Source organism: Manacus vitellinus, unplaced genomic scaffold, assembly GCF_001715985.3.
Source record: "Manacus vitellinus isolate BGI_N305 unplaced genomic scaffold, ASM171598v3 scaffold_56_pilon, whole genome shotgun sequence".
NCBI lineage: Eukaryota > Metazoa > Chordata > Aves > Passeriformes > Pipridae > Manacus > Manacus vitellinus.
Genome location: NW_021940660.1, coordinates 3058540 through 3082885, shown reverse-complemented (window position 1 = coordinate 3082885; position 24346 = coordinate 3058540). Strand labels below are relative to the sequence as shown.

The window sequence follows — 24346 nt, the reverse complement described above, 5'->3', positions numbered from 1 at the left end:
CACATTCTTTCACTCATGCTTGGGCAACCTAGGCCACAATCATCCTCTCTTATTTTTACCATATCATGTCTGAGAAGAATTTATGATTTTATCTGAATCACCTTCTGACACGTGCCTTTGGTTGCCATGACTTAGACTAGATAGCTTAGCAGTTATCTATTTATTAAAAAAACCCCAGTCATCTGTGAAATTAATTATTTCAACGGTACATATTCTATACGAGCTTTGATGTAAACAGTAAATTCAGAGTGTTCAACAGCAGAAGTTTAGAGATTAACCCAATTACAGGCTACTAAAACAGGAGAATATAGCTAATTGCATTTCTAAAACCCTGCACAGACCAGCAACAGTTAATGATGATTTGATGGTTTTCTACGACTTTGGAACAAATACTTGGCTTTTAGTCTGAGAGCAATGCTGGACATTTCTGTCTGATGCTTGGGGGATTCAGCCAACTAACAGATACATTTGGTGAAGAATCTCATTCTAGTCATGCCCTCCCTTCCTAATTTCCCTTTTCACTGTTTTGTCGTCTTTGCCTGTTCCTCAGGGAACCGAGTGATTGATAGCCTAATCCAATGACTGTATTACAGCTGCCTCAACTTGGACTCTTTTCCTTATCATTAGCAGTTAGCCTATGGTTAAATTCACAGCTCACTGCTTGGTACAGCCCCTGAGATTTAAGGGTCTGGCCTTTAGAAAATATTTAACATAAAATTGAAATCTTGACATACTGAGAATTCAGTTCTCTGCAAGGCTTCTTTAATTAATCCAATGTACTGTACCATTGTTCTATATGAGGCTCTGACATGGTGAACTGTTACTGAAGCTCACAGAGATGTGTAATTCTAAATTAAACACTCACTTACATGTACCTACACTGCATTTGTTTCCCAAGTACATGTGCATGAATGTGAAAATTTAAATCCAATCTGTAACAATAATAAACCACAAACCAATTACACTTAAAGAGTAAAGACTTTTCATTCATTTCAAGCTTGGAATGATCTTTTTCAAAGTAAGAGGAGGTGAAAACACAGCTTTGTTCAAATGCTCTGTGTCAAGACTCCTCCTTCATTCTTTTACCAGGACTCATTTAATCTTTTGATGAATGAAATCAATTATAATAATTTTTAATTGACTACAAACGGCACCTGTGCTAAAAGTGTAAAGTGAATGAAATTGGCTAAAAAATATTAAAAGTGGAGAAAATATGCTTAGTTCCCTGACCTTATCTGGAGAATAATACTTATTTTTAAATAGCTATGGGAAGGACATAGACCTTGATCTATGCTGTAAACCTTTGCCCTACTTCCAGTCAGTCGATGAGCTGCAAGCTTCTATGAAAATGGCAGCTGAGTCCCAGATGAAAAATTATGCATCTCATAAACTGCTATTCTGCTGAAATGTCAAGCTATGGCAGGGCTGTACCTCAAACTCAGCACTTGGCATTTTCCTTCTGTCTGCTTTGTTGCCATGAAGCAAACATGAACAGTGAGGATTTGTGTAGGGCAGGTAGCAGGCGAGCTCCCTGTCAAAAATCTATTATTAGGGCTCTGATCTCTCCTGCACAGACCAGTGACGGCAGTACACTAAGAGAAATCAGACTGCTGCAAGGACACGATGGAAAACAGAAGACTCTTTGTGAATCCTGACATAATATATGCAAATAAGGGCTTTTAATGGCTGAGCTACATTGAACAGGAATAATAAAACAAAATTAAAATTGTACTATGGCATATATTTGTTTTTCACCCCTTTCCACACTGTTTTATAAATATATGTTAATGTAAATAGTCTTTAACTCTCAGTAAATATTTATACTAAACAGAAGTGCCTATGCATACATACATTTTGTTTTGTATCCGGTGATGGGCTGTTTTTCATTCATTTCTATTGACCAAAATCCACACTGCACTGTCACTGATAGAACTGTGATTAGGAAAGTGAATGCTCTTGGTTGTTTTTTTCACTTTTAATGATGTGTCACAGAATTAAAATTAAAAGGCAGCCCTTATTATTATAACTGAAACTTTTTCAATATAATTCATGCATTTCAGATTAGAATATATGCCTCTATTAATAATGTCAATATACATTTTAATTTAATGAATTTACTCCCAAAAAACATTCCCTCAAACATCACAATTACTGTTGGACAGTGGTATTTTCAGTAAAAACACACAGCTCCAGCAACTTACTTCAAAAGTAACTAAAATTATCTGCCTCGGCGGGTTTCCAGCAATTCTACATTCCTGCATTTAATGACTAAATCAGCTATTTAGATATATTCCTTCTGACATCCCTTGTGGGCAGCTATGAAGTTATAACACACAGATTTCTGAGTCTCTCTTTTTCTAGAAAACATACAAACACACGTTCTCAATCATGCTGTACAATATATTTGTGCAAATAATGCCAAAATACTACAGAATGTAATAATTGGACAAAGCAATAACAGCACATAGATATGAGATATTTGAACTGCTATTGTAAAATACTGCAATATTTTTGCAACAAAGCATTAAAAGAATACACAGTGAGTGCACCGTAGAGAGATTTGCTTCTAACCTAAGTTTTTTGCTAAGTCCAGTGTATGCTTTTACAAATTTATCCCCTAAGGATTTGGCTTCCAGACAAAAACAAAGAATCAAACAGATGACAAAGAACAAAAAACCATGGAAATTCAAACAGAAGCCCTGCTCTATTTTGCCTGCAATACATATCTTATTGTGCTGCAATGTGATGTGTTTTATAAAATACATCTGGAATATGGAAGCTCACAAAAAACCTTTTTATTTTTTAATTTTAAAATACATTTAAAGGAAAGAAATCTTAGGGAAGCATGTAGCTGCTGACAATATATTAATATTTCTTTGGGAAACCTGGTATCTTATTCTGGTATCTATAGAATATGCATTTTCACAATAATTTATACAAACTAAAATATATCTTTCAGAGCCAGAGGTCACTATTCCCTGTGAGGAAAAAACCCACATCATTATCTTCTTATTAAGAAACAAATACTCTGCATTACATGTGTATAGGTAGAACTCAGCATAAAATCTCATGTGTACTACATTCTGAAAAATTGCTAGACCCATTGTAAAAGCTTCTTAATGGAAATCAAACTATGTCTCTAATCCTGCAAACACATATGATAGTTTGGAAAACATATCTTAATTTTAGTATTTTTCTTTCATCACAAGGGCTTATTTCCTCAACCATATTTTGTAGACTTCATTAGGACGTTTCCACTTTTTGAGTAATGGGCAGTTTCTGTAAATTTATTTAAAAAAGAGATGAAGACTGGGATTCTGTAAGCACAATGTTCTCTCGGGTAACGGGGCCAAAGGAGTCCGCAGGGCTACCATAGCCCTTGGGCTCATCTGAGGCTTCGTAGTGCCAATTGGAAATTACTTTTCTTTAGAAAACAACAATTTGTCAAAATTAGTGAAATTTTTCTTGTGAATAATTTTTGGCACCAAGATAGACGTAAAATGAGAAGAAAAACCTGAAATATTTTACCATGCTAAATAGTAAGAGGGTAAACTTGGAATCCAGGGGACTGAGCAGGGACCTGGGCTCACACCTGGGATTTAAACCTGGCTCTCACAGGTCAGGCTCATGTGCAGGTCAGCAGGCTGTGCTAGTATGAGTGTGTATCCTGTGAGAGCTGTTTTCGTTTGTATTAATAATTCAATATTTGCAAGGAAGTGGAGAAGAGAGAGAGACTAATCCTACAGTCTAGTGGTCAAACATCCACCTGGGATACTGGGATCCTTCCCTGTCAAAACCACCCAAGAAACAGGAGGGTAGGACAGAGGAAAGTGTGATGCCTCTTGCAGCTTAGCAACTGTCAGCTGACCAAGGAAGGTCACTGCCCGAGCACTGGCTGGCAAGAAAACACCAATTGTGACAACTTGAAATTAAATGGGGGTTTCAAAGTAATCTCATTAAGTCTCTCCTTCTTTGAAAGATTTTTTAAAAAATATTTTAAAAAACCAGAGACATAAGTCTATTTTTAAAACATCTCAGGATTTGGCAATGACATTAATAAACTTTTTTATTATTATTATTTTTATGTACACAAGACAAACCATAAGAAACTACCTGTAATTTAGTAATTTAAAGGGAATTATAAAAAAAAATTCTGCTTCAATGTCTTTCTTATCTAGAAAAATGAAGGACGAACTTCCTGCATAGAGTTGCTTCTGCACGAGGCAGACAAGAAGAGAAGGGATGAGGAGGCCGAGGGGAAATTTTATATGGAATATATTTTTTCAGTACGTGGCCAGGTAGGAGCACAATTCTGAACCCTGGAGGACAGCAAAGCCTGTAAATCAAAATGTCAGGCTGCTGCTAGGCCAGGGCATTAACACATCTTCATTATCTGCTTTGTCAGAAACCTTCAGCAAACTCGGAGGAGTTTGCACTCACCTGGAGAAGAAAACCTGCGGCGTACTATGAAACGTGTGGACACAGTGAATTTATAAACTCCTGAAGAACGTCGGTCCTTTAAGAGACCAACTTCCTTCTACACGACCCAGGCCAGCGGACAGAGACAGGGGCTGGCCTGTGGCCTCATCTCGGGTTGTGAGGGGCTGTGTTCTGGGCTGGGGTGGCTCATCTCCAGTGTCTGGGGGTCACCTCCTCATGCACACTGCACCTCCACCCTGGCTCTTGGGAGCAAAGGGAAAGGCAGACAGCCGGGACAGAGCACATTTCTCTATGCGACACCAAGGAAGGAAAGTGTCCCTGCTGCAGTTTTGGATTTTTGCTCTCTGAAGCACAAGCACCCTTCCAGACAGAACACCCTTATAACTGGCAGGCAATGCTGCTGGGGGTAGAGAGAGTTTCCTATGATTTATGTGCAAAAAGGAAGGGAAAAAGATAAGCAAGCTCAGACTGATCTAAAATCCAGTTTAACCTAGCACTCCAGAAATATTCCATTGCAAGCAACTCCATTCCAGCTGAACAATGCTGGGTCACCAGTACTGAGCCAAGGTACGTTTCACACCTCACCAGCACACCTGACTAAGGGGACCCTGTGCTGAGACTTCCACAGGGCTGAGGCCAGCTCCCACCTCACCCACCCATGGTCACACAGCACTGTGAGTGCAGTACCCTGCAGGTCAGGGGTTCCTGCCTCACTCACTGTACCTCTGTGCCATGTGAGCATCACCGCTAGTCCAGAATCTGTGCACATGGAAAAATCCAGAAAGCCCAACCCAGTTTGGCTATGCGCTGTATCTGCTCTAGGTTTGTGCATGACAGAACACAACAAACCAGCTGTGCTTTGGTAAAACACACTGAAAATGAACTACACATTGTTTCTATAATAGTTGACTTTCACTTAAAAATTAATTCTCTCTTGAGAAGCATTATTTGAAAAAAACAACAAAAACTTACTGACTCTATCAGATAATAAAATAAAACAAGAAGTTTACGCACATCAAAATAGAAACCCAATACATTATGCTACGAAGCGTCTTTCATGCCAAGACCACAGAGCACTTCCCAACAAGCCTGTAGGCATGTAAGTGGTGTTACTGCCATTCCACAGACAGGAGAAATAAAGCACGGAAAGGTCAAGTGTCTGGCTGCAGGCCACATGTCTCAGCCGTAGCACGGCTGGGAACAGAAGTACGGCCACTCTGCCCCTTGCTCCGATGAGATGACACGCTCTCCCATGTTTTGTAAGCATGCTAGCTCTCTTGATTTAAAATTGCTTTCCTACTTTTGTAGATTTGTATACTGCTATAGCTGGCCACTGAGCAAAACGTACTATAACATGCTGCCAAGACAATTGACTTTATTGGCTCTGTGGCTTTCTTTTGTGCAAGGAGCTGTGTGATTGGGACCTAGTGATGACGACTAAGCAAGAAACGTTTATATATTTGTCTGTTACATTATGCTCTTTCAAAACATAGTAAATTGACAGCACTTCCAGCGTTTTTCATATTTTTTAAATAACCAGATTTGCATTATAGGTAATGGTGCACTCTAAAATGTCATTTTCTCTCTCCTCTCATACATGTAACACTTCAGGAAAAAATAAATTCATAGACACACATACATGTATATATAAATAAAATAAAGAACTTTTCTTCAGGTCCACTTAGTATTATAAACCAGAGAAATGCTGGTACATCCTCACAGCTGAGCATGCAGGTGCCACTGTAATTTACACTGCATATGTGTTTCAAATTCGTGACATAAGAGACACACTTTTCATAATGCAGTCATTTTATAGATTTTATTAGGCAGACTTATGGTAGGAAGGAATATTCAGAAATTGCAACTTAAATGAGAAAATGTGAATGGTGTTACTTATATAAAATACTACTGCAATAGTTCTTTTATTAATTTTTAATGCACAGCACCCACTGTGACCTCCTTTATTCTTTTCCTGTCAACATGGCAGGCTAGAGAAATTGAAATGGGCTGTAGCTGTTCTCTTCTTGTTCCCCTCTTCCTACAATTTTGCATAATATTAAAATATAACATCTTATTGGACTGTCACTGTGAAATAATCATTATGCGATAGGCATAATGATTTTTTCTGATTGTTATCTCTTTCTTACTTTTCAGCATTCTCTAAAAAATTTCAAATTCCATGTAGTTATCTAAGGCAATAACACAATTTGCCACTGAATACACTCATCTGAATTAAAGTTTGTTTAAAAGTTATCTTTTGCTACATTTCTTATGGTTCTCTAAGGGTAACACCAGTCACATAAAATAAAGAACCTTTTTGCCTGTCCAGTCTCCTCCAATTATGTTTTTGGGGTGAGGTAGGAGATGGGTCTGATAGAATAGCATTTGACTCAATCAGGAGGACGCTACTACTTCTGTTATGTATATTTACTGCTACCTCTATCACCAAGGAGACTAATCTCCATACCAGTAAAGTCAAGAAGCTCACAGCATTGTCTTTGCAGGGCCAAGTTCGTGTTGTCACAGCAACAGAGCGCACAGGGTCAATAGATTAATACATTAGTGTGCACAGGCACTGAACTGGAGTGTAGAAGTTTTGCTGCTGGTTTGAAAATTAAACTGTGAAGCAGGACTTAAAAGTATGGTCTACACAAGATATTCTTGTGTATCTTGAGGAATAGGCTACAAAAATATGCATATATTTGCGTAATACTGTCTATCATTTTTACCACACCGTGAAGAGGAGGAAATAACATCCCTGGAAGAGGTGCACTCAGTGGGAAGGAGGGAGAAAGGCTGGAGATCGGGCTATGAAACATATACTGCATTTGGATTGTTGATATTTCCCCCTGCGATGCCCTTTCATTAGCCTCTGTCTAACGTGGGGCCTGACAATTGTGACAGGATGAAAAATTTGAGGAAAAGCGAGGGTCGCGAGGGAAGAGATTTCCTTCCCTCTCCAGTGACCCTAACACAGTATTCTGATGCAGTGCTTTACCATTAAGGAAAGGGCAACCCAAGAGCCTTCACACTTAATCTGTTCCATCTGTCATGACTTAGAAACACTGACCAGCAGTGAGCTTTAAGGACTCGGTGCGACTGCAGACATGATATTCTAGCCCACTACAAGGACCTCCTGATGTTTTGAAAGCCTCCAAGGAAGTACCATGCATCAAAAAGGGCAACACCTACCTGACATCCCACCATATGTGGTCCTCAGTCCTCTACCAACTGCTGGCCAAGGTGTGCTGTCTGCTTTCAGTCCCATCAGTCCTGACACAGTGTTGGTGGCTGTAACACCATCTGCGCCACCTGTGAAAGAAAAGGTCAGTCACTTTTTGTTAAATCATGTGTATAAGAACAAGAGAGGAAAAAATACAAGAGAAAACCTGTGAAACTCTGAAATAACTAGGAATTCAAATAAAGAGCTGAAGGGCAAAAGCAACAAACTGCAAGCAGATGCGCAAAAAGGTCCTTAAGACCAATCCTGGGCTGATAAATTTAGCATTAGTTTCAAGGCAGGCTGTATTAGTTGAAAGAGCTGTAAGGGCTATAAGACAGCATGTGCAAAACACTGGGGCTGACAGGCACATCTCTGCCCTTCAGCTGTGTGGGCCAGAACTTGTTAGAGTGGTTGTTCATGACCTGAGGGTACCCCAGGACAGGGGCCACCTCCTGCAAGCTTCCGAGCAGCAAGACAGTGTGACACAGAAACAATGACCACGGTTCTAAGTGACAGATTAATGCACCTACTTGCAAACTTACTTCCTCTCATGTTGTACTTTAAGCTCTAAAGAAAAAAAAAATACAGCTTCAAATGGTGTATTTTTGTTTTCTCAGAACACACATGTAATTTTTACTACTAAATACAGGAATAGGGGAATTAACAGTGGTATGGTAAACATAAATATGACAGAAGTAAGAGCGTGCAGGCAAACACATACAAACATATACAATTTATTGTTAACAGTCTACCATGGTTCTCTTCACATATTGCTATATTTTAGATGCATGGACCTTTGATCGTTGTGCTTATTCTAAATAGATCAAACAAACTATTTTCATATTAGTTTCTGTTATTCCAGTAACACTCCTATCATATCCCATCCAGTAAATTTGTAAATCCGCACAGCTTGTGCACTGGAGTCACTCACCTTCCTGCGCAGCCGTTGCAATATTCACAATATCAGTGACATTTGGGGTCAGCTTGGCAAAGAAAGGAATTTGAACAGCTTGTCTAACCCAGCGACAGATGTTCCGTACCAGCTCTGGATCCTGTTCAAATAGGTCAGATAAATACAGAACATAATTAAAAGTAATATGAACAAAAGGTATATCAAGGAAATAGAAAACTTTGCTATAAGTGGCTATACTGCAATTTTGTGAAATTGCACATCAGAACTGAACCTTGTCTCATTAGTTAACTTATTTCAGACACATCGAATAACTGTAAATCCAATACAGAAAGGTTAGTGCATGAGAAAAAAATCAATTTTTTTTCAAAAAGACAAAAATATCACAAAACATTCCCTTCCCAGAGAGAGGAAAACACTACTTTGGATGACAGAGATTTTCTTTACCTATTTATTTCAAAATTTACTTTTCAGTTTTAATGACTTGCTCTATGTAAGGTATACTAAAACTAAGCAGTATCCTATGGAATAATGTGAACCTGAAGCATTGGATGATTATGCCTCGATCAGAACAACAAGGATGATTTGAGGTTCTAGGGCTATCAGAACACAATTCAGCATTTCTGAACTCTGAGAATAGCTCAGGATGGCCACAGTGTAAATGAAAGATCAAAAACTTCTCTGTTAAAGCCAGAAATAAAAATCTTCGAGTGTTGGCTTTTCCTGATTTCCAGGCATTTACTTCCCTTAAGGAATAGGTCTAATGTAGACAGTAATCAACTATCCTTTCCATTGAGAATAGCTCAGTGGAACTAACATCTGCATCTGGTGCAGGTAATGGTTGTTGTTCAATATAACTCCTAGTATGGGTTCTTCTTCTTTCTGTTGCCAATTGATAATGCTCTTCAACAGATACCTTAAAGTTTGCAATACTGATCCATGTAGAATGTGGTGCATGTTCTGGTTAAAAATTGAATGGTGCTATCACAAGATTTAGGATTTACTACAAGTATTACCTATGAGTTGGCTATTTGGTACTGCAGCAATTATTTACATTTACTAAGTCTTTATCACTCAGATAATTAAATGTCATATATTAATTATTTCCTCCCATTTGGATATTGTAAAAACTCAGAAACCTGGATTGCTATGTAGTAACTGAGAAAGGGATGGGACTAAATGAAGTTTAGTTTAAAACAATCTGGTGGACAGCAAGGTTGCCAGTCTAGTGAACGCACAGGAACTATCCCCCTGTTGTTTGTTCTTTTTACACCAATGGTTACATACAAACAAAAAACCCCACAGGCTGTGTTCCTAGAAAGAACACAGTGCTTGACACAAACAGTAAAACCCTAAGACTTAGCTGTGCCATTCCTATAAAAACGGTGATCTCCCCGCCCATGCAGCTTCCATGAAATATGTATGAACACTGCACCAGCAGTATGAAAGTAGTTGTATCTTTGACTTTCATTTCTGTTTTGAATTTCCTTGAGGCCCAATGCAGAAATGATAGCCCCTCTAGAAGACATGAATTGTATATCCTTTATGTTAATTCTTCTCCTTAGAAATCCTTGTAATAATGTTCAGGATGTTGGCACCACATAACTCATTATGCTGACTTCATTGTGCTTACAGTGCTGCCATAAAAATTCTTACTCCTACACACACTAATGCTTTAAAAAATACAATTATTTTAATCTACACTGAATAACTTGTTCAGAGATGTCTTTCATACAAAACCAATTTTCACCCTAGTTCGTCTTTCTTAATAAATAATAATTGACTAATTTCTTTTTCTCCAAAAGTAAGTAAAGATCTTTATTTTCAATCATTCTGCTTCTCACACACCAAGATTAATGCAATGAATGCAATGGAACAGTCTTCTATTTCTCAAGCTAATAAACAGTTCAAATATCTGATTGCAAGGCACATGATTAGACAAAGCCCTTAAAAGGCTCACTTGTATCAGCCTTGGAAAACTGCCCATTTTTGTTACCAATAAAACCACAGGTAAATTATTAGGAAAATAATTTGAAAATTCAACTGAAGGAAAAAATAGGAATGTTTAGTGAGGAAACATACAAAAAAATGAAACAAAAGTGAACACAGTGCTTTGCTGTATAGTGAGACAGTCAGTGGAAAGGTGATAAATTTTATACAAAAAAATTAGAATTTCCATTAAATTTGACAATTTTGGACTGAAAAAGGTATTTCTAAAGCTGATTTTTTTCTCCTGTAATATTTTATCTAATTTATTTGCTCTTGAAATAAATATCGCATGAAGATAATACTGGCTAACTTAAAAAAACTACTGTTTACCCTTGCACCACACCCAAAACACACACACACACAAGCATAATGTATCTCGTTGCTTCCCTTTTCAGTGCGAGTCCTGATGGAGCACCCAGATGATCCATTTTCTACCCTCCTCCTCCACCTCCTTGCTCTGCTCTGCCTCCAGACCCTCCTGCTCAGATTCCTCCCAGTGCAGTGGCCAACACCAGTGAGGCACCTCAGCCCATCCTCTCTCCCCTCACCCCAGTGGTCACAGACTAAGCTTCCCTGCTGCCAGAGGGATTTCTATGCCATGAAGTCACTCCATGAGAATACCAGTGCTCTACAGGCAACTAACATATTCTCAAAAAGTAATAATATCCACACCTGGTTTTATTTTTTAACTCACATTTTCTTCTTTAGATCATTCAGAAAAGTTATTTGTTAATTCATAAATTTCATAATTCTCTACTATATTTGCACTGAGGACTTGGAAAAATGCATCAGAAGCATTCAGATGGTTGAAAACAAAAGATACTCATGTCAACGGACAGTTAATTTTCATAGAAAATGAATAAACTACATTTATATAAACCATGAGAAGTTCACTGGGTGGTGCACAACCTCTTCACAGAAATCTGCCTTTAGACTAAGAACAATTTGCAGAGGTCACACAAGAACACAAATTTTGAGAAACATTAAAGTGATTAGAAACAGAGAATTTACTTCTAAATGCAATCATTGACTAAAGAAATGCAGTTCAAAACTTCAGATTTCTGAGAATATTAATTTGTCATATTCAGCAAAGTTTTAAACTTGGGTTCAAATTCAACAACATGAGTAGCATGATACCAAAAACTAGTTTTGAAGAGGTTATGTACGGGCTTTATTTTGCCTAATTAATTCAGCTGATTGAGGGCCTCCCACCTACCTGGATTTCTGAAAGACTGACCCCAATTTACAAATTGGTTTTACTGATTCTAAGCAGAGGTTGGACTTATAAAACTTTCAGGGATGAGCATATAACTTGTGAAAGAACGAATCTTGAGGTCTGTAAATAACATTATAAAAAATACCTGTCACTCCTAATACAACATAAATATCTTTTTTTATCCCAATTCAACCTTACAAAAGTGCCTGCAGCTTTTATCACTGATAAAGTGGTTGATGAAGCCTGCATAGTTAGGAAATATTTTCTAAATAGCTTGATAAGTAAAATGTAATAACATAAGCTGTAAAAACAGATGGGCATTTGTTTTCGCAAAATCAACAATATCAACTAAATAAAATACTATTCTGCTTAATTTAGTACATTTAGTAATGCTTTTGGTTCAGAGTCTACCATGTTGCTATAAATTATCTTCTTTCATTACACATAACTAGGTTTGTTAGTTCTCTTATTAACAATGATACAGTGAGATTGTTACAGAATGTGTAGCATAATTTTGCACTATGTGTCAATCCAGAAGAATGAACAAATGCTTCAATGGACTGTGACATCCATTGCTACCACACTTCATTAATCTGCTGTATTTTTATTTTTTTTTAAACAAACCCTATCTAAATAAAAGCTTGGTAAAATTAATATCAGCTAAAAGATAATATTGATTCATGCAGTGTACCTACAGGAATCTGTTGGCAATTTAATACCATATAAAGTCTCTTTTGGTATGAGCTGTACATCAGTGTGTCTTCTGTCTTCCTGTTCTTAATCAAATATTGCTTGTTTATTCCAAAGGCACAGGAGATTTGAATGTTACAGGGGTTGTCTTTTTACTTCCCTAAGCAGCAGTACAGAATCATTTTTCCTGAATATTCATTATAGCCTTGGGCTAGATGGAGCTTTTAATCCTAACTACTCATTGCCAATGGGTAGATATACTAGAGGAAAAACAACCATTCACCTTTTTTTCTAAATGATCACATGATAAGCTTAACTACAACCGTAACTATAAGACCTCAGAAATTAAAGCAGCAAGTTGTCTACTGATTGCATTTGGCATCAGTAATGAGATGAATCCCCTGGCCTATCACCCCCAAGGCAGATACATCCTGCATGTTTAAAAAGGAGCATGAAAATGCTGTGCATGGAGTAGGTCACCTCTCCTTGTGTTTCATGGAAAGAAACAAAACCATGATGAGATTACCACATAAATGTCTGGTTGCAGATTTTTGGAAATTTTTATTGTGACCTGTTTTCAATGTTCTTGCAGGGTTCTCATTTTTACACTATTCCGTTACTGCACAATATTTACACCGTATCCAGAACACCTCTCTGAGGTAGAAAAGCACTATTATACTTGCTCAATAAATGGAGAGAGGAAAGTCAGATAGCCTGAGGTGCACCTCCTACAACTCACCTTGCTTTGGTGCCCAGTTTTTACTAAATCATTTGCATAAGGGCCCAAGAAGGTTTGTCTGGCAGAAACTGCACTTGATTCTTTGGAATACCATAGATAATTGGAATAATTCCGAATAACCATGAGATACTCTCCCCAGTAACAACAGAAATATTTTTCATACTTGAATTTAAATAGTTTTTCAGACTACTTGAGTAATGCAAAACACAGAAATATAACTACTTTAGGGTAACAAATGTGTTCCCTAACTATGCAAATAGTCCTCAGGAAGCACATATGTGTGAGAGCGTGTACATATGTGTGGGTGAACATATAAAGAATCCAAATGTCAGTCTGAAAGATGTCATAAAAATAAACTTGTTCCCTCAAAACCTTAATAAGAAAGGTTACCACTAAGTAGAGCACATTAGCTGATCTTGTCTAATTAGTGCCACATAAAATGGACCATAAATAATGGTAGCAGTTCTGTCTCACTAAGAACAGGATAAGGACTTGTGCAGTTGTGGAAAGTATGAAAACATAACTTTTCTCAGACAAAATGCTGACTTTACATATGTATGAAGGCTTCCTTACATAGGACTACCGGATTTATCATCACAGGGTCACACTGATGATTTGTGCAAACCCATTATCCTGACTGTGTTGGGAAGTTCTAGATGGCACAAAGAGTGTTGTAAGATTCATTAAGACTTTGAATGTAAACTCCTTAAACCTCATCTATCACTGATTAAAATTACCTAAACAAAAAGTTGCAGAAATTAAAATACTTTATTGTATTTAATGCAAGTGTAAGTCTCATCTGCCTCATACATAAAAGTCTTTGATGGCCACATACCTATTCTCATATATATCTCTTGCCAATGAGTTTTATAGCTAAATCATGCATTATTTCAGCATGTTTGCAATTTTAAATACTGACAGTAAGTTACAGAGGACTTATTTTGTCTTTTTATTAACAGACATAGGATTCCTTATATACAGTTAGTAGGCAAGTGGCATCGAGAGTCCCTCATCGTTGCATTCTTCTCATGGCAGATTTTCTTTCTAAACTGGTTCTTCAGAAAGATTTTGTATCCCCTTATACCTATTATCATTAGAGGAATTTTTCATATGAAAAAATGTTCTACAGTTAACTTCCTCATTCTGAACAGTAGATACATTTTCCAAGGATGGGAAAAGGAGAGAGTTCCTTAAAATATGAAGAAAAAGTAAAAGTAGGGGAATTCCAACTTAAAAGATCGCAAATCAGTATCTTTAGCTTTCACCACTTTTTTTTTAATATATATATATTACTATTGATCTTTTCCACAGCTCTTTTCTCCCTCCTCCTATGAGAGGCCCAACACTGTCTTCATAAAACTGCCTCTCTCTAAACCTACACAGAATTTCCACAGTACCTAAATACAGAATTGCAGTCAATCACTATAGCAGAAGAGTCACCATTGCAGAATCTCATGGTTAATTTTACTGTCTTCTTACTGTCTTCTTAGGTTGTGCATTTGTCCCATTTCAAACTTAATTAAAGCTAACAATTCTTTTAAAGCCTGTCAAAAAAAGGGAAGGATTTCCCAGGATGGAAGACGAATAACTCTCCACTTCTCATCTGGAGTAAAAAATTCTTCCTCATTTCTCAGGAAATTTGACAGCTTTTGGTCAACATCTATTGACCGCAGCTGTCAAGAAGAAAGAAATGAGGCAGTTTAACCTAAGGCAGGAATAACAGTTTTCACAGTTGTATGTGAAGCTATCCATATATATTAGGAAAAATTAAAAAAAATGCCCAAATTACTTCAGAGGCTTTGGGTTAGCCTGGTCAGTCTCACAAAAATGTAGCTGCTGGTTGAGAGTTTATATCCTTCTGGTAAGAATCCATGATATGATGTGATGTGAAACCAATGTCACAAAATAAACTTTTAGAGATAATGGTGGTATGGGGATTCACAACCCTTTTGCAGTTGTATTGTTTTTTTGCATGAGATCCTAGGTATACTAGTTGAGCCAAAACAAACAAACAAAAAACCCCCAAATTTCAAAAGCTCATTAAATATCTTCAATAAAATGGTACAGGAAAATCCTAATCAGGATAAAAATTCAAAAACATCCAAAAATGGATAATTTCATATTTTGTTCCAGTAGGATAAAAATGTTTCATTCAAGTTTAGACCTTCAGCTTTTTTTGATTAACTTGTACTTTGAAACAAGAGGTCTTTTCAATATGAAGGGATGTTGTAGAGGGTTTTTCTGGGGGAAGAACTGCTAAAAGATCAGAGATTCAGATGAGAAAAATGAAGCAAATTTCACATAGTTACCATTTAACTAAACTACCATAGCAACAATACGCACTGAGACTACTGCTCACTGGTTTAATTCAAGGACATATTTATTTTTTACTCTCTTACATACTCTAAAATGCTCCTTTACTTAAAAAAGTCTTTGAAAACAAGTCTACTGGGTAAATTAAGACATTTATGTTGTTTCTACATAGTAAAATGTTCTCTTTATAATTTGAACAAAACCTGTAATATTTTTAAACTGAAAAGATATCTTATTTAACTAAACAAGTCCTACTAGTGAAACAAGCACATTTTTGCTTACAAAATACTGCAGATTAAGATGCAGAAGTATAGCTTTGAAAATATAGGTTTTATATTCTTTCTTTTGCTTATAGTCTTTTCACTCAGACAAAAACATTACCACTTGAGACCATGTAAAGACTGTATTTTTATCCTGTTTTTTAATTTGATTTAAAAAAATATTTATAGAGAGTAATGACTCCCAATTCATAGATGTTTTCACCAAAGTAAAAATCTAAGCAAGAGCTGAGAGACTTGATTCAATTTCCCCCCCACCGCTGTGGTAAGTTGTAAGACCTAAAAAACTCCTGCCACCTAGCTCCATTCTTAGATACTTGGACTTTATTAATTTATAGTAAAGCTGCAAGAATGTTGTCACGATTTGATCAGCTGCTCTTCTGATCAGTCACTGAAAGTTCCACTTGGGGGAGCCTAATTGAGATTCTCCTTTTCTTCCAGTGATACCAATGTGTCACTGGACAAAATCAAGTCACTCTGGATTAGGTCCAGGCTTTGGTCATGGCTGAGTTGAGAAGTCAAAGCTCTGAGACCCTGTTTATACTCAGAGAGATAACAGTGGGTATTGAGAAAAGCCAGCATGAGATTGTGACACTACTGTGGCTGCTATTTCTCAAAGGAGTCACAGGCTCTTCTCAGGCTACTTTGAAAAACTGAAAGAACAAATTGGTGCAAATAAAAGAACAGAACTATAAATTTAAATGTGTTCAACCAAATAATCCTGAAAAGACACATAAAAGGTTTTTACAGAATCAGAATTTCAATTTTAGCAGATCCCCATTTCCCTCTTCTGTCTTACTCTCCTTTGGTATCAAAATAACTATTTCTTCCTACTTCAGCTCTACAATTAGAAACTTTGAAAGATGTTAAGAGCACAAGAAAAATAGCCTTTGATCACCTCACTCTATTCCAAATAAAAAAAAAGAACAATAAGTTGTTGCAGTGTTTCTTTATTGTACTACACTACTGGAGCTGCACAAATGAACGATGCTTAACAGTACGTCAAAACACAGACAAAAAACCACCCCCAAACAAAAAGAACCCACTCCAACAGGTATTAACATATCACATCTAAAAGCTGTCAATTTTAACACAATCTCAAGAACACATTTATCAAAGTGCTGCGTTGATGATCCACTTTGGACACCTTATTAGCAGCATGGCACTCCTATATCCCTTCTTTGATAATGTCACACCTCATGACTGAAAACCAATGTGCAGACAAGGTCAAAAATGAGCTGTAGATTTTTGATTGACCAGTAAACAAAAGTACAAAACACATATTTGCGTTGGGAGTTAGAACAACAATTAATGACAAGATCAAGCACAACTTAAAAGGTTGGTGGCTGCCTTTAGTCAGCTTTGTAATTACTCCTTTTCAGATCACAGAAACGCTTTTTGTTTTTTCCCCAGCACTACAAGGAAACAATTGAATTTATTTTGAAAACTGATTCTCTGTGTAGGTGGTCAAATCATAATATTTTTCCTTGTTCCGAATGTTTGGGTTTTGTTTCACTTACTTTTAATTTAAAAATGTTAATCTAAGCACCCAGAAGAAACATCACTCTTAGAAAACTTTCTACTTTTAAAATTAACTTTAAGGCTTTTTATATATGTTTATAGTTATCTTGCATGATAGGAAAAATTCTCTTTTTGTTTCATTGAAATATGTCAGTTAAAACTGTAGCAATCACACAATTTATAGCTATTGATTTTAATGCAATATTAAGAGAGTCAGATGATTTTTTTTGGTTGTCAGAATAAACATTAATAGTAGTTGCCTGAAAGCGTGACGCACAGATTGGCAGTTCAAATTAACAAATTATTTGTTCCAGTACCAATTGGGCTTAAACATTCTAAGTGAAAAATGTGAAACTGCACATTTACCTAATATAAACTTCTTAGACATCCTAACTGGAAAGATTTATTTATCAACAGCATTGGTATATATGAAGTGTTGACTAATAAAAATGCCTTTTTACCCCTGACAGACAAAAATATTTTATCTTGGTTGTTTCTAACCAACCAAACTAATGTTTCTTGTAGCACTGTGAAAAAGTGGTATGCAGCATGATTAAACAATATTTCAGCTCTTTAGTTCATGCAGAGGTCACCTGCTAGAAGACATAAAGATTTGATTAGGTTTACGTCATACATGAAATATTCTAAAGGGAAGCACAGAACCCAAACATATGAGAGTTACAGCTACAAATAGCTTTCTCTTGCGGTCAGGTAGGCAAGCCCTTCCTTTCCTATAATAATGAGGCAGAAGATACTAAATAGTTGAGGAAATCATAAACCTTTGAAACAACCAAATTAGGGAATGTAAAACCTATGCTCTGAGAAGAATTTGCCATTCAGTTTTTAAATGATCATCAAATGGTCTTGTATTGAGATTTGTCCTACTGTAAAGAGCAAGATTCCCAGCAAACTGTCTAACTTTACCAGGAGCTGAAGCAAAATGTAAAAAAGTATGACTTTAGTCCTGAAAATTCTTGTGTAGGTAGTGAAGAGACTAGTTAACACACTGTTAATTAACTTTATCAAACAGTGGGATAAAACTGAAATCATAGAAAGAAAAAGTTATTAATGTGCACTGTGTGAATAACTTTTATTGTACACCAAGATAAACAACCTTAAAATATTTTATCTTACCTCAACACTTACTTGTTGGTGATCATTTCCTTTCCAATAAATCCTGTTTACCAGATACCATCGTTATGAAAAACTGCAATAACTTTATGCTGCAACCACATATCCAAAGGCAATCCACAGGGTCTGGACATTTAACCACAGAAATATGCTTGCCCGAGTTTTCTATAATTCCCTTTTCTGAAAAGTTCTCAGGGCATTAAATACAATTTCAAAAACAAGTATAGGTTGCCATTTGGTTTAAAAAAAATAATGGTTTTGTTTCTTTACAGGAACCACTCACTATATGCTTCATTGTAGTTAGACTACTGAAGTCTTATTAAAATAGCCAAGATCTTTTTGTTTCCTTTTTAAACAGTGGCAGGTCAGCGACATTTTGGCCAAACTAATCTTCATTTTGACACCTGTCAAACATAATGTGAATTTCAGCAGAAATGCTTCCATCATAGTGAGACTAAAAATAAGGGTATCCTCAAATTGCTTTCATGTCTTCATGATTTCCAAGGAAAGAGAATCACCTTTACATTTTCTAATGCATTATATTATATTTTCTAAATATATTCCGCAGAGAATGCTTTCCATACATAAATATAAGTCACCACACATAAACAGTATTTAAAACCTTATTAACAGCCATAGCATGTCATTAAAAAATTTCAGCAAGTTGGTAGTGCTGTTAACATTACTGTCCTATTTATAATCCCTTTTTATTTTCCATTTTGTCTTTTGAGTAATTCAATTAAAAATCCTTCAAAGCAATAAAAGTGGATTAAATGTTGTCAAACCACAATATAAAATTACAGAATAGTGTTCTGAGGATGAATTTATTAAACTCTGGATCTTAATTCATTTCTTCTTGAGTGTATGAAAGAAGAATTCTTAAGACAAAACACCAATTAACTGTCATGATTCATTATTAAGTATTGTCTTCTTTTACATACTACAAAAAATTGAATATATGAGGACATAAAGGACACATGGAAGAAATCCATTTAAATCACAACATTTAATCACACCTGAATCTTGCAAGGGCAACAGAAAAGAAAATGAATCCTCAGGTACCAGAGGAAGGTGACCATAAAGTCATCAAGCTTTTCCTGCACAGATTTCCAGTGAAATAGCTCATGAATCAACTGTTACTTTGGAAGCAACTCAGCAAAGGGTTTAGTTTGTGAGGAAAGTTTTAAAGAAGGAATGAATGGAAAAGGAAAAGAAACAGACACATCTGAAAGTAGGGAAGGTGAAAAAAGTAATCCAAAGAGGTTAAACAACAAAACCGAATTATCATAAAGTACCATGTTTGACCATGATCAGTGTGGGACCAGGAACCTAAGTCCACAAAATACATCTCCTGGCCTGCGAAAGAGCGTGTTTAGATCTACATTTGCAGGAGTTGGAGGAGGCAATCAGCAGCATCCTTGGACACCCCAGATTCCCTCCCAGCAAAACAACACCCAGCACAGCACATCTCTGCACACACAGAGTAACAGCATCACTGCCTGAACCAAGGAATCCTTGTTCCCGAGGAGCCTGCACCTTGCAACTGAATTTCTTGCCTCTGCCTGAGTTTTTCCCTCAGCTGAACTACACCAAGGTTCCTATTCATATCCATATCCATTAGTTGGGAAGCTGACAATTTCTCTCCCCTACCTAGCTGCCTAGTTTTATGAAACTTGTATACAGTATCTTTGAAAGAGTTTTGACTCTGAGAAACATAACTGAAACAGGTCATTGGGTTGAAATATGCCCAAAAGCAACAGAGGGCAGTGCCAGACAAAAGACACTGAGATCAGCTAGCACTTAAATTCTTACAATCCAGCCAAAATGGATGAAAGTGGCCAATGGAAGAGAACAAGACTAAATCATGAAACTTCACTGCAAACACCAACACAAATGTCACTTTAAGTATACTGGTTTACACTGGATTTTGGGTGCTAATGTTCCGTGTTCCATAGCCCAGTGTAGCTGTACTTGGCATTAATTCACTACAATAACTGATAAAGAAGAGAGAGAACTGATACTGCCTGCAGGACTCAATGAATTATACTTAACCAGCATATTATTGTAGGCTGATAGTAGAATGTCACATGAACACAGATATAATCGAATTCTGTTTGGGGCACCATTTATTTAAAATACTTCAAGCTCCTTGCTGGCAGAGCAACAACGAATTAGCATGCTATGCTGCGCACTTCAATTAAAAAGCAGCCTCATCTTTCCTATTTCCAAGGTACAGCAGAGCAAATCTAATTGTGCCATGCAGCCAGCTCTCATCTTTGCAGAGTAACCAGGGCTTTGGGGTTTTTTTGCTTTTTGTTTTTGACAGATTTGTCATCTTCTGAATGAGGCAATGTAGGCTTTTATGAAACGTGCCTCCTAATTGCAGGCAATAAACATAAACCCAGCCAGCAGCAGAGGTTGTAGCAACTATAGTTGAAGTAAAATGAAAATAAAGGTAAGTAAAGAACCACAAAACAAATTCATTTTACATATGATCTGAATAGTTAAACCACCAGGATCTGGATTTCAGTGCTCACAAGAGACATACACATTCCGCTTTCAATATCAATTAAAAAACCCCAAATCTAGAACTTAAATGCTGAGATAAGCAAAGATTTTTTTATATTTTGGAGGTTAGAAGGTATGACAAATCAATAAGAAATACTTATATGCCAGGATGTTTTTAACTTTTAAAATATTTGCTTACAGTATAAAGAATCTCTGTTCTTGAACTTAGGCTGAGATCTTTGAATATGAGATTTGTTGCTTTTGACTTCAGATCTCCTTGTTCATACTGATTATCTCACCCTAAGTGAATAGGTAAGTCCTTGTGCTTCCTTTTGTCCACTACTCATTTCCTATTCCTGATACAAGCAATGCGGTACCTTTGGGTAGGAATTGAACAGGGTGAACCCACAGAACCACAGATATGAACTGCAGGAGGGCAGTTTGGCCAAGCTCCCACTCTGAGTGGGACTAGCACCAACACCAGTGAGGTTGGCCGTGGTTTTGCCTGTCTGAGCCCTAAAAGCTCCAGGGATGGAAAGTACACGGGTCACCACACAACATGTTCCTGAACTCCATCACCTTCTTGCAGAATTTTTTCATAAGACACAACTTGAAATACTCAGTCTGGAATTTGCCTCTTGCTATATCATCTGACATGACAGATAATTATCTTTCCCTCTTTGTAGCTACTCTTGTAGCATTTTTGTCACCACCTTTTGTCACTGCAGCTGTAGGCTGCTCTTTTATTCCATCCATTGTTTTTTACTCTCCACTAGGCCAAGGATACTGGTGATAATGTCACAGATACTAATAGTGACAATAACACTGATATTTTTGAAGGCTTTGGGTATCAATCATCCTAATTGATCTTATTTTAATGTTTCTAGGGGTATACACATTACAGTTATTAGACCTGGGGTTTCATCTGGACAACAAAGAATGACACAAAATGTAGCAGAAATGCAAAGGAAAACCCAGATTACCGACTCAATTTAACTATTTATTCATTCTTGGCAGAGCAGCTGGAGAGACTGGTTGACTTTTGGACCAAAAACAAAAAGGTAAAAACCTTAAATTTGTTGATTTCACATGACAGAAATAATTCTGAATATTCAATGCCACCTCTTAGAAGGACAAGTAAAAAAAAAATTAAAACACCTTTGCCTGGTTTCCAGTGAAGGACGAAAATACACCACAAACACAACATCAGAAGTTAAACACTGAAATGTGAGTGCTACCATCTCATAGGTTTGATTTATTATTTTCATAATTTTATGCTAAAATTACTACAGTAATGAACTATAATGGGAAAGCTGTCATTTTCAAAAATCTGCTGTTCATCATGTTGTCTTTATGTTTACTATCAAATGTTTTGTACACATAGGTTATCTGATTCAAAGAAACCTTGTGTGTTAGTGCTGTTACAGATAATAATGGAAATTCTATTACAATTTTTCATGATATCCCCTTTTATACAGTTGCAGATTGTTACAAAAGAATACAAACCTTAACTTTATTATCATTAATCAGCATTAGTAAATATAATTGACATTTTATACAGAACCAGCTTTAAGTAACTTATTGGCAGCAATACAGATGCCTCTTAATATTACCCTCTGGCTAGCTATGCTGTTTGGGCGCCAGAGTGTCTGCACTAATGACTTGGAATTAAAATCAAATAAAAGCTGAGAACTGTAATTCAGTATAAAACAAACAACTATGCTTAGTACCAATCTTTATATATATAATTTGGATATATCCGGAATTTTTTAAATTTGCAGATGGTATAAAACAGTGGAAGTGTTTGAGACTAGATAACAAAATAGGATAGAGAACACGAATCTGATGTTCCCAGATTTGTACACTTACCCTTAGGCACACCATAGGAATTGGAATGAGGAGAAAAAGTAGACAGTGTAATTAACCTTTCCTTGCCATTTTTTTTTAAACAACAAAAAGGCAGAACATTTTAGACAATATAAATAGTAAAAGTACACATTTTTCTGCTCTTATTTTTCATCTCAGCAATTTCTGTAGTTTCCTGAGGATTTAATGTGCTTAGGCATGAAAGGCACCTAATCCTTAAAAAAATTTCCTATGAAGACATGGATTATGTTATCAAAAAGATTTAAGAAAACCTGCTTCACTGTACAACCGGGAAAGCTGCTCTGCCTCTCAAAGCCTCATGCCCTGACTTCCAGATATCAAGTAGTGTTTTTTTTCCAGAGCATATATGAGCCCTCTCTTCCCCACACCACCCATGTATGACCTATTTGACTTCAGCTCTGGGAAAAAAAATTAATAAATTAGGAGTAAAGCCAAAATACTTTCTGGCACTTTTCTATTTTATGATGGGGCCTCCAGGGGCCACCACACATTTAAGCCCCCTGAAGGGCTACTGATAAATCTTGTTGCACACGTCTCTACTTTATCCATTTATCCCCACCCTTTGCTTCAATAATCTACGTTTAAAGTCACTATAATTTATTTTTAGCCAACTCTGAGGAAGAACATTAGGATCTAGCCCTTTAAACATGGTTTATTTTATTCATATATTCATTTAAAGAAGTCAGTTCTTTTCTGAGCTCTCATTTTGGTAAGACAGTTAAGAAAACAAAAGAACGTATTTAAGCAAGAGTAGTAAATATTAAACATTCCAAAGAATACCTATATTGCATGGGAGAGACAGAAATTTTATTATTATACAAATATATATGTATATATAAAGTAATCATCTTCTTGCTTCATGGATATGATCTCCTCCATGGAGAGTCACAAATCCACACGATAGCCCTGAGTGCTCAGATTTTGCATTTGCTTATCTGATTTTACAATAGCTGAAAGATATGTAAAAACTCATGTAGCCAGACAGCTCCCTACTGACTACACATCTAAGCAACTCCACATGCATATATTATTCCAACCAGTGAAAGCTGGAAATAACGTATGCCTCAAAAAAATAAAAAACCCCATACTTGAAAGGAGCCTGTTTTGGTTTCTGTGCGAAACCCTTAGAGCTGTTCCTGACCAAACTATACCCTTCTACAGAGCACTGCTATCTCAAGTAGGGACAAACCAAACTGTTGAGTTATTCTCTGCTGAGTGAAGGGTGGAAATTTCTTCAAAAACTTATAAAGATGACTACAATAGCACTTTGTTGTTGAATGCAATTCAGGGAAAAAAGTTAATAATAACTACTACTGCTTTGCTAGTGTTATCCTGGAGGGTTTTTTTGATTCTCTCCCATTTCTAATCATAACTCCAGTAAATGACCACTGGCCATGAAAAGCATCCAAATGACTTTCATTAAAAACAATAATCTATTGCATGGACCAGACTGACATAATTTTGTTCACAGAAAACAATAAAATGTCCAGTTCACTGTTCC

General features: G+C 36.5%; 1 protein-coding gene across 1 annotated transcript in view; it reads right to left on the bottom strand.

The window, feature by feature from the left end:
- The window catches only part of DPYD (dihydropyrimidine dehydrogenase), a 338474-nt gene that overhangs the window by 81781 nt on the left and 232347 nt on the right, over nt 1-24346 (bottom strand). Inside the window, exons 18-19 of the mRNA XM_029963231.1 lie at nt 8595-8715; nt 7633-7752 (exon numbers count right to left, since the gene is read on the bottom strand). Coding sequence (XP_029819091.1) covers nt 7633-7752; nt 8595-8715 — 241 coding nt within the window. The remainder of the gene's footprint in view (nt 1-7632; nt 7753-8594; nt 8716-24346) is intronic.